Here is a 12,441-nt window from a genome sequence, read left to right on the forward strand (position 1 = left end):
ACCATTTTCTAAAGTAAAAAATTAGTCATAACAGAAAGCTTCCTCTTTTTTTCTTTAAACAAAACATATTATTGACTGTTGTGAAAATTTTTAATACTCAACAGAACTATGTTTAGAAAATTTAAAGAAATTAAAATTTAAACACAGATGAAGTTACCTCACAAATCCATTCCTTTGCACTACTATTATGTTCTTGGATATAGTTCCTGCCTACTTTACCTTCAGAGTCTATTGCCTCAAATGTTTGAAGTTAGCAACAATTTTAAATCAGCCCCCAGATGTCAGCCTACACAGTGTGGTCTAGGCAGTTACATGATCATCAGAAAGGATTTAGACTGGCTGTGGGTCTAAGCACATTAGACCTGGATGACTTCATTCATTATTGCTGCTCAAGTCTGGTCATTCCAGCCACAGACGTCTTTCTGTTTCTTTGCTCTCTACTTTTCATTCTGAAAATATATGTTGAAAAGAAAACATAAAAAATACTAAATAAACTATACAAAATTGTTCATCTCATAGATACTGCTCCCTTTCCACAATCTTGGGATGAATGATTTTACTGCTAGCCTTTCCCACATTACTGATGTAACAATATAGAGAAAAGTTATGGCTGATTAGCAATCGGGAATGGGAACTTTTTTGTGAGAGGCTATTGGTTATGTTTCTAAAAGTTGCTTTAATAAGCCTGTTGGGGTTCTCAACCCTCCCTCTGCAATGCAGTTCTAACCTGAATGTGACTGTTATTTTCATTCATGTTAATAAGGCAAAAGTGACACAAGGAAGCCATATATGTAGGACTGCTCTTGTTACTCAATGACGCGCAATTTTTTTTTTTTTTTTCCTAAATCAGATCATAGTTTTTATATACTGAAAGAACACTACAACTTTTTGGGCTCTTCAAAATGCAACAGCTACAGAAATTGGACACCCTTCTATTTAATCTGAATTGTAAATATTTTTTCCATCACTTTAGTGAGACCAGGGGGTTGGCAAACTTTTCTGTAAAGGGCCAAGTAGTAAACATTTTAGGCTTTCCAAGTCATGTGGTCTGTGCCTCAACTATTCAGCTCTGCTATTATGTGAAAGCAGCCATAGGCAATACGTCAACAAACAGGTATGGCTGTGTTACAGTAGAACTTTCTTTACAAAAACATATAGATTTGGTTCATCTCCAGTGTGCCAACTACCTGGCCTAGAAGTTCAACAAAACAGTAACTCAAGTCCATGCATGCCAATTTCTGACTATGGCCAATTTCAAGTTACAACAAGCCATCACTGAACATAGCACACTAATATATAGTGTTTCCACTGAACAGATACGATAGGATAAATAATGTCAAGGAGCTTAAATAATAGTAAAATGTAATAAAATGATTAGGAAGTGAAAAGTATTTCTTATGTTTGTGTTAAATATTTAATTGCAAGTTTATATAATTTAGTTTTACTGTATTGAACAACTGGCTCACAAAATTCCTGAAATTCCATAATCAGCACTCTCAAATCAGTAGAAGCCAGCTTCAGCATAACACGTCAATTAAATAAAAACCACTGGAGATGGGTAGAGGTGTTCATGTTTTTAAAACATCTCCAGATGATTCTAATATGCCACCCCACTAAGGTCTGAGGATGGGGCTGATGTCCAGGTTTCTTGGGATATGGGAAGAGGAGGAATTTGATCTCTAAGAGAAATTAGATGTTTAAAAGGGGAAAACTAGAAAGAAAGGAGGGAGAAGCAAATGAGGCTACATGCTTACCCGGGAAAGAGTCATCAAGGAGAAAGCCTTGGCGGAGGAAGAGAGAACCAGGCCACACTAGGGTGACCAGCATCCCAGTTTGTCTGGAACTGAGAGGTTTCCTCGATGTCGGACTTTCGGTGCTACAACCAGAAAAGTCATGGGCATACCACTGGAGGCACTGGATTTTTTTTAACTTTAATTAATTTTTATGAATTTAAACTTAAATAACTACATGTGGCCAGTGGCTACTGTATTGTACAGCACAGTGAGCACAACAAATATCAGATGGCTTCTTTGCATGTAGAAATTTCCTCTTTTGTTTGCTGGAATGGAGATGATTTTGAAGCACATTAAAAGGGTAATGTATCAGGGGAACAACTCAGATTCTAAAGTTAAATGTTTGCTATCCACTGTTGGTGGGAGTGTAAATGGTGCAGTCACTATGAAAAACAGTATAGTGGTTCCGCAAAATTTAAAAATAGAACTAAAAACAGAGCTAAATACAGTTCAGAAACAGACTCATAAATACAGAGAACAGACTGATGGTGGCCTGAGATGGGGGTGAGGAGGATGGTTGAAAAAAGGTGAAGGGGGATAAGAGGCTCAAACTTCCAGTTATAAAATAAATAAGTGACATGGATGTAGTGTACAGCATAGGGAACATAGTCAATAATATTGTAATAACTTTGTATGGCGACAAATGGCTTCTAGACACTATGATGATCACATCATAAGGTGTAGAAATGCAGAAGCACTATGTGTCCCCTGAAACTTACATAATATTGTATGTCAACTATATTTTAAGAAAAAATATTTAGATGTGCTAAATATTTCAAGCCCATGTGCTAAATGTGATAGAAATTACCCAGAAATATACAACAAATTTGTGAGGAAAAAAACCCTTCTATTTCTTCAAGGTCACATGATATTTCCTGATACAGATGAGTGGGGATGAATGGCATTAAGGCACCACACTCCCTCGCCTAGTTTCTCTCTTAATCAATAGCGAGTCCTTCGCAAAATGGCAGAGTGGATTTGTAACTAAGTCAAAAACCTGGAAAAGAACAATGCTACTGGACTATAGGAACCCTTGACCTTGATGCCTTGAGCATCTCCTCCTAAACCTTCAGCTGACTAACACAGACTTTGAGAAGTAATTTGCCATGTTCGTCATGGAATTACATTTCCTGCAAGGTCCACTCTCCTGCGGCAGTATTCTTACTCAAAATACAAACACAGGAATGCCATTAAAAGAAACAAGTTTTAGACCCAAAAATATAATGTTTATGCTGTCATTTTCAGAATAAAATTGAACGTTAAGAAAGAATTGTAGAGATAAAGGCTGATCAAAATATAATTACTTCGAATGTCATCGTATTCAAAGATAAATTTAATCAAAGGAAATGAGTCGGTTGAGATGTAGGAATGGTTCCTTAAATGGAAAGGGGTCATACTTTGAGTAATTCACATTTTAATAGCTATAGTCTCTTAAAATATGGGATGTGAAATCATAACACGATATTCACTTGACAGATTTAACATGGATACTCTATTGTGATAGAAGTATGTAAACTCCCTAAGCTTTCAGCACCTAACCCACCTTAGTCAGGCATGACTTTTTCTTTTCTCTTCTGAAGATGTAATGGGAAATAGCAGTCCAGGACATTTAGCCATCTAGTTCTGACAAACAGCCAATTCACCTTTTCGCCCAGCATATTCTTCAGTATTGATTTTACCAAGTGAACTCAAACATGTGTCACACTTATCCAATACAGATTCTTTCCCTTGGAAATGTAGTTTGAACATCAATCAGCCACTTGGCCTTTCACCTCTAATTCCTATCACCACTCTCTGTCAATTATTAAAGCTTGCCCATTTCTCCAAACAAGCTGTTTTTAAAAACTGAAACACATAGTGACTTCTGTGAAAAAAAAAAATGTTTCTTGGAAAAGTTTGCAAATGTTCACGTTGAAATCTCTTCACTAAAATTACTCTCCTGGACTGAAAACTAGTTGAAGTTTATAAACCCACATTTCAAAGGTCTCTAGGTATTTTCTTTTAAAATATATTCCCTGAATGGTAATATTTGCACTTGTAAGCCAAACTCCAGTTTGAGGAACACAACATAAAAAGAAATTCAAGCTGAGAGCCATTGTTACAGGGATCTTCAATGCAGCAGAATGCTTTGTCTCTGGCTAAACCCAATGCAAGTCACAGAATGACACCCACCTTGAGCTGCAGGCCTCTCGGGATAAGAGTGTTTGCTGGAAGGCTTTTAATGTGTTGGTAGACATAAGAGGAGAATTGCTCCTGCTCAGCCTGTAATTGGGGGCCAAGTTTAGAGAGATGACCTCTGTTGCTTTTGATAGCTGTCTGCAATTCATCAATCAGCCTGCTCACCTGAAGGGGTTAAATTACAAGAGTTGTTAGCAAGAAGTAATTGTTGATGTCACACCTATTAGATTTTTGAGTGCCTAGTTTGATTGGGGGGGGGGGGGACAGGGTAGCTTCAATACAAGGATTTGATTATAGATATGTCTTCAAGTTAAGAGACTAGAAGAGATGTACATTCCTTCATCAACAAGTTTTACTGATAGAAAAATTTGTAACTTTTGCATTTCAATAGTATGGCATAGGTAGTCACTTACAATTGCTGAATGAAAAATATCTCTATGTATAAAAAATATATACATCTGACAAGTTTGCCAAGGACTCTTAAATGGAATAAAATCTCCTTAAGACTTTAAACAATCTAATATATGTGCCAACAACATTTAATTTTATGTACCTTCCTTTTTAGAATATTTTATTTTACCATCTATATGTGATAAATTTTTAATATTAACTTCATTAACATTTGTTGGCCTTTTAAATAGATCAATATGATATCTTCCTTCCAAATATCCAAAAATATAATTTTCCAAATTTCTGAAATACAATTTTCCCAAATAGCACTACTTTAAAGGGCTATTCTAGACAATGTTTTGAATATGTATCAATTTCTGAATAACGCATGGAACTTTTCCAGAAACAGCAAAGGCTTAGAAACATGTACCCTTTATCTTTACATTTCAAGATTTATAATCAGCATATTTAAGAGAGATATGAGATTGACCTATGCGTTATTAATTAGACATGCTAAGGATTCAGAAATACTGTTGAATGTTTTAATCCATTTAGTTTACAAATTAAAAATCATTACCATCCTTTGACTTTTCATTGTGTTTTGCAAATTTATATTCTCTCTAGTAGATTGGATTCCTACATAAATACTGGTCAATATTTAGTAGTGACCAAAAAAGATGAAAAGTAGAAATTCATTTTATCCGTGGTTCTGCAAAGTATTCAAATTAGACCCATTTAGAATTACGAATGACTCCGAATAGAGCATGGACTCTGAAACCTTGGGTTAAAATCCTGGCTCTCATATTTACTGACTGAGAGGTTTTTAAGAGGTAATAAAAGTCTTATCCATGAGCAAAGAACAACACTGGCCTTACCATATTAAAAATTAAATGAGATTTTTAAAATGGATAGCACATGTCTAACCTATAATAGATGCCTTATATAAATGTTATATTATTATTTTCATGTTTAAATGTTTTCTACATATTAAATTTAACTGTTTTTCTTGGACTATCTTTCTAGCCCAACCCCTCTTTCACATGAAGCAGATAAAAATCTGAAACTATTTGCTACATAGATTCTCCACCTCATTCAATGTCTAGGTAGTCTGAGATTATATACATCTCATGAACATATATAATATTCTATTATATATTACTTCAACTAAATTTAACTTTTCCCAAAAACTTCAGAAGCCTTATAAACAAGCTACTTAAATGCTTCCTATTTTTCTTTGGTATCCATATCTCTCTTATGCGTACCTATGAGATCAACCATCTGCTTCCTTTAAACAATCTTTCCTTCTAAATAAAAGATTGATAAACTTTTTTCTCTTTAAGGGCCAGATAATAAATATCTTCACCTTATGGGCCATATCATCTCTATCAAAACTATCCAACCCTGTAGTTGTAGTTTGAAAGCAGGTAGTCAGTATGTAAACAATAAGTTCCAATAAAATTTTAAGAAAAACAAGTAATGGGCTAGATTTGGCCCCAGGACTGCAGTTTGCCAACCCTTCTTCTAACATATATTGCCTCTCATTCATTTAGTTTCTTTTAAGTAATATCTGGTCCAAGCCATCATCCCCTCATCACCACCCTTTATTTGGATTATCAAAACACCTACTGAGCGGTCTGGCTGTCCCTGGTCTCTGCCCTTCTAATCCACCCTGCCACCTCAACTGAATTAATCTACCTCCAATAGCATACTGAAACCTCCAGTTGCTCCCCCAGGTTCCTCAGCTTGGTGTTCAAGATTCAAGATCTTTCTTACTTTCTGGAACAAATTTCTGTGATTTCCATAGTACTGTTAGATCTTTAAGAAAGCTGTATCATTTAAAATAGGGAAATGATAAATGATCCCATATTAGACGATGTTTTCAGCCTCATCTTCACCATACTATCTTCCAGCAGTGTTATCATCAAAAATTATGGATAATAGTATTTATCATTCCAAAACTAGTGACCAATACAGGCCAGCTAACTCACTCTTACAGTTTTCTGTCAAAACTAAAATTCAAGAATCAAAGGCCTTAAGTAGAAAGGCTCCATTTTTGGAAAGCACTGATCCTCTTTGAACCTATTCCCAAGTGTCCTATGATTCAGGAAGATGTAATTTTATGTAGTCTTTAAAGTACACTAAGTATCATGTGATGTATTTTGCTGGTCAGTAATACTGTTCTTTTAAATTTTACATACTACAGCTTGTGCTATAGCAAGCCACCAAAAGAGAGAGAGAGAGGGAGGGAGGGAGAGAGGGAGAAATTTTGGGCTTTGATTTGAGAGTATTTTTATACATGACTGGTTTTACTGTCACAATCCATAGCCTTTCCCCAATAGGGAATTTCATGTGACATCAGAAATCAACCAACCATACAACTGATGATGTAATTTGCCTTCTAAAGGACTGTTGTTGGTTAAAGCCTTAAAAGTTTCATTTCCTATGAATTCTTCATTGCTCCAAAAAGTTTCTCTATAATTTTTGCTGTTTTCATTGCCCTCATGATTATTTGTTAATGTATGTCAAATTTAATTTCACCAATTATCACCTGTTTTTTTAACAACTTAAAACAATCAAATAAGATGTTCTAGAAAAAATTAACATCTTAAACATATTAGAAAATATATAATCGTGCCACTGACATTTTGATAAAATTCCATCCAATTTTATTAAAACTTTGTACCTTTACATATTCATAAGGCCTTTTATCCTCAAAGTGCTATATTTGTCCTCAGTTATTATTATAACTTGTTAACCATAAAAGTAACCCTACACATGAACTAACCCACGTACTAAAATAGGGTAGGTAATACAATACTTCTGAATTACTTTACATAATATCATTTTTTTTCAAATCACAGATGTTGCTAAAAGGGGGGAAAATGTTCTTTAAAATTCTTCATCATGAATCTTTTTTTTTCTGCAAATCCTTTTTTCCCCCTTTCTACAAAGGCAATGTGAATAGAGGTAAAAGAAGACAAAACTTGACCTTTTGTGATCCCAGCATTAATGGGTCTGTTCATAATTCAATCTATGTGTGTGTGGGAGCATCCATGTGGAAACATAGAGGCCTGAGAGACATAAAGCCTTTCCCTTTAAACATTATCTGACCCTATCAGTCCCATTCACAAAAGAAGGCTTACGTATGCATATGCTGAAAAACGCACCACCTCATTGTGCAGCGGAGCCGACACATTCTACTCCTCACCCTCCCTGCAAGTGCTGCACGGAAGTGACACTTGTTCAGAATTTGAGAGAGTGACAAATGAGCAGAAGGTAACAAAAAAAAAATTTGAGTATTCTGAGCAGGAAACAAACTCCACTTCTGAAAGAATGCAAATGCACACCTGTCTATAAACATACATGTAGGTTTCTGCATAACACGTAGGGCAGCTTGGTCCTGTTTTGTGATACATTCATGCAACCCTTGAACCGAATTAAATTCTCAAGATGATTTAGAGTTAGCACAAAATAGTTTGTTTATAATCGTTCTAAAATGTATATGTATTGAAGTTGTACATTCTGAACCAAACCTTCCGAGTACTGTACTTTGCTTATAATGAGTGACTCTTGGAGAAGCTCCTGGGTTTTCTATTGATGAGTTCAAAGTTCAGCTGTCTGCCTGAATTCTGCATGGCCTTGAGTCCATCTATGTCAGTAAGGAGGGCCCTAGAGCACTTCGCACTGGACTGTCACTTGAAATCAGCACAAAGGGCAGCAGCCTCGATGTTAGGAATGTCATCTTGGCATGTAACATACAGGATGGGCTCAAAGCCAGGTGAGGGCTTAAACTGGAGATCAAGAAACTTTCTAATTCACAACACAATTAAGAAGAACCAGGAAGGGGCATGGAGATGAAAATGGGTATTTTAAACTTCCTAAAATCTCTAATTTGTCTTAGGCCCAAGAGTACAGTGTTTTTCAGGTTAAGAAGTAAGCATAACCCCGACCTGAATGAATGAAGACTAGGAGATATGGGGACTGTGAGCAAAATTCATTATCTCTTGATTTGGAAGCTGCAGAATAACTACAAGGAAACCTGAAGTGTGTACCACCCCTTGTTCCTACCACTTTGATTACTCCCAACCTTTTAATAGTTTCCTAGACCACTGCTGAGATGGAAAATATTTTGGAAGGAGATTTATTTTGTTTCCAGCCATAGGTCCCTTATGTGCTGCCTTTAGGCTTATTCAAGACTCTAAAATCCCCATCCTCTCATGGGGAAAGAGGTGATTAAAAATAGAAATATTTTCAATGTTTTTATAACCCACCTGGCAATAGACTATGCTGACGGCAACGAGGGCGATGTGAACTATACCTTTGGAGGAAGCAGTAAGAACGTGTCTCACTGACCTCTAACTACAGGAGCATAATTGACCAAGGGTGCCTGCTACTGTGCTCTGAAATCCACCACCCAGTTGGTACCACTGGCTGAGAAGACTAAGGCAAGTCCATCCCAGGTGGTCATAGGACTCCTCTGATAGACAATTTTGGCTCAAGGATAGATACACCACCAGCTTTGCTGAACCCTCCTTAGATTGCACAACAGCCTAGGGTGCTTCCACCGGTCTTCCTCTCCTCCTCCCTTCACTCGTGTCCAGTGTGCATCTCAGTCTGACATGTCTCCCAGCCTCATCTACAGCTCTGCCCATTTTCTCTCATAGGCATTTCTTCTAATAAAATTCATTCACATTTATTCCCACCTAGGTATTTACTTTTCAGACAACCTGGAATAACACACTTTTAAACCAACAATAATAAATTACATGCAGCTTTCCAGTAGACCATTTCCAAAAAGCTTGATGTAGTTTAATATATGTCATCACCTCCAAGTGGTCTTAGGCTGAATACCTTATTATTCCCAGGTTTCATGTAGAAAACTGATATGAAATCAAACTGGATTTTAAGATAAAACTATAGGCAGCAGAATTCTAAATCTAAATCTCAGGTTTCATGATGTTTAGCTGAGGTTTTGAAATATCTAATAATATAGTATTTTTGTAAAAAAGTAAATTGTGGGCCAAAATAAATATTAAAATAGTCCCCCTTCCCCAATTCTGTATGTCTCTTCAGCGTCACAACTTTGCATCTTTGTATACGAAGTAGGGCCAAAACTGGATGTCACTGGCTTTTTCTAACCAAAATACTAGAAATTACAAATCAGTATTAATATAATCACTTTCAAAGTAATGATGTAGAAGTTATTCTCATAGTGTACAGAATACATTTAGAGGTTATCCCACACATGCGTTCGCACACACAAAAATACATATTCCCTTTACTGTGCATTTGATTTCTGAAACAAACCAAAGGCATTTGGAGCTACAGCTGATCAAGCAGATATATAACCAAATAAAGTACTGGGCAGGAAGGGTGCTGAGGTATATAGGTACTAAACAGGCATTAAGGTGATAATAAAGAAGAAATATGAAATATGCATAATACTGTTGGATTTTTCCAGGAAAGATAATTTTCATTTCCAAGTTAGCATTCAAGATGATATATTTAGTATAATGATCATTTCCCTGGGCCACTTCAAGCTTTCAGTTCCATTGAAACTGCAATTTTGCATAAAATATCAAAGTGCGAAACAATTACAATATTTAAAAGGCAGAAAATAGTTAATTTGCCCATTCTTTCATTTTCTATTTCACCTATAATAATAATTTGTGTTATAGCTATAATTTTAATTATACTAATTAGAGATGTTTATTTGCATTTTCTAAAGTTTACCATACCAAGATGCATGATAGATTCATTTTAAACTTACTGTAAAAATGTAATAAAACTCTCCAGCTGTGATAAAAAATTTTTTTAAATGAATAGAAGAAAAAAATTTTAAGATTTATAATTAGCAACCTACTCTTTTTACTTGTTACTATTAAGTGGAATGAGTCAGAACTGACTATCGAAAATCTATACAATTGTTATTTGTTACATTTTAGAAATTACTCAAGTTGAATTTTTCTCACGAAATATTTTCTACTGAGATTACCAATCAGTGTTTACAATAGTCTTTCATACTGGACACACTTAACTCCTAAGTATTAATGTAGTCTCTGACGTAAGACTTGAATTCACTCAGGAAAATCTGATGCATTGTACCTGTTCATCTATTGTAAAATCCGTAGTTAGCAAAGGAGATATATTCAAAATAAGAAAATATTAAAACCCCGAAGCTTGGGTAGATTTATTTGCTAAAATGTCAGAAGAGAATGACATGCAAGTTTAATTTTTAAATATTCACAGTCTTACTCTTCAAGTTGCTTGTAGATTTCATTTACTGACAGTGGTACATGGAAATGAACCAACCCATGAGCTTTCTTCAGAAAGAGTAAATGCTTTGTATTCCAGGAAACTACATAAAAATCATTTTCCCCTTTTGTCTAACACCAATTTTGTATTAAAATTTCATTTATGGGCGATGCTGTCAGCTTCACAGCGTGAGCCTTGGGGAGAGGAAGCCTTGCTTTAATAGTTCTTCATGACAATGTTGACAACAGAATCTTGCCATCAGCTCTCCTAGGCTTGGCATTTGTAAACTACAGCTATTCCTTGATAATGGATAACATGGTTAGCATTTCTAAAATTCATAACAACAGTTCTATTCCTAGAAAGCCAGAAAACAAAAATAAGATTTAGTGTTCATTTAAAGGCCAACAAAATTTTAATGGTTTTCCTATTAGAGCATTTTATAATTTTCAGATTCAAGAAGCATGTGATGATTTCCCAAGTTAAAAAATTTATGAGAAAGTATCCCTGAGTATTTTTCAGAAATTTATAATATGAGCTATTCTTTCAAGCATATAATTATTTTTTAAGCTGCCTATATCAATGAAATGATTCCCAGTTTTGCCCAATTTTTTTTCATTATATTGTTACCAGGTAACTATAGTTGGTTTGCCAACAGACCCAAGTAAAATTTGTCTTAATTTTAAAATTAGTGCTCATTGCGATGTTATAACATAGTTTAAAAAGAAAGTTCCTTACGTCTTCCTGTGCCTTGTGGAGTTCCTTTGCTGTCGTTGAGAGAATGACTTTTTCAGTAACTTTCTCTTTCTGTTCATCCACGGCCACGTTCAACTAGAAAATAAATAAATAAATAAATAAATACCTATTTACTCCTAATGGCAACCTTTACTCAAACGACTGATTTAGCATAATCGTGGAAGGTAATTTCAAATTAATTTGGCACATACTTTTGTGAAAATAGACTAACTCCATTGAGATTAAATAAGACAAAAGTTTATTTTTATATTTAAAACATGTAACAGTGAATTTTTCACTTCCACTTTTGTTGCTTTTAAATCTCCTGAGATATGACTTGGGAGGGAGTCCCTCATGGAGACATTGACAGTGATGAGTACTATTTAAAGGCATTTTATCAAAATGAGCATAGCAGCTTTTAAAAATTAGGCTGATATTTCCTATTTCAGTCTTTTATTGCCAGTAGGGAATAAACTGGTTGCTGATACATCAGGATAAGAATTCAAGGACATAAACCAAAAGTGAATGTCAATTCAAACACTCTAGAATGGTACAAGATGGTTTATAATATTTCACGACAAAGGATAATGTATCTGAAATACCTGAACCTCTGATCTGCTCTGTTCACAAGGCCAGATAAAGGTCTGCTACAGACGCTAACTCTTGTTATAAAAAGGTGAATGTAGCCCATTCTATATTTTTTTATAAACAGTCCCCATGGAAACAAAATACTACTTTCAACAAACAGAAAAAGCTAAACTCTTACAATAGTATTCACTCAACAGATTGGCATTAGCAGAAATAAAGAAAATAGCCTGATACAGAATCCTCTGAATTGGAACCTTGAACAGATCTTCTTAAGCAATGGACTTACCATGTTGTATTTCCTTATTAAGGATTAAAAATGAATAATGACCATTTTTTTACTTTGTTTTGTTTGTTCTGTTAATGTTGTTGCTGTTGTTTTAAATAGGCTTCCTCAATTGTATACCTGACAAATTATGTTTGAGTTAACATGAATCTTTCACCCATACCCTATCCCACTCTTAAACTTGGGATAGAGTGGAGGTGGGGCCAACGATATGGCCTCCTC

General features: G+C 35.1%; 1 protein-coding gene across 1 annotated transcript in view; it reads right to left on the bottom strand.

Moving 5' to 3' along the window:
• DCDC1 (doublecortin domain containing 1) overlaps positions 1–12,441 on the bottom strand; it is a 151,418-nt gene that overhangs the window by 41,749 nt on the left and 97,228 nt on the right. The window contains exons 7-8 of the mRNA XM_087822274.1: positions 11,352–11,444; positions 3,966–4,136 (exon numbers count right to left, since the gene is read on the bottom strand). Of these exons, the coding sequence (XP_087678400.1) occupies positions 3,966–4,136; positions 11,352–11,444 (264 nt within the window). The remainder of the gene's footprint in view (positions 1–3,965; positions 4,137–11,351; positions 11,445–12,441) is intronic.

The sequence above is a fragment of the Miniopterus natalensis genome, chromosome 11 (assembly GCF_054644295.1).
Source record: "Miniopterus natalensis isolate mMinNat1 chromosome 11, mMinNat1.hap1, whole genome shotgun sequence".
Lineage (NCBI taxonomy): Eukaryota > Metazoa > Chordata > Mammalia > Chiroptera > Miniopteridae > Miniopterus > Miniopterus natalensis.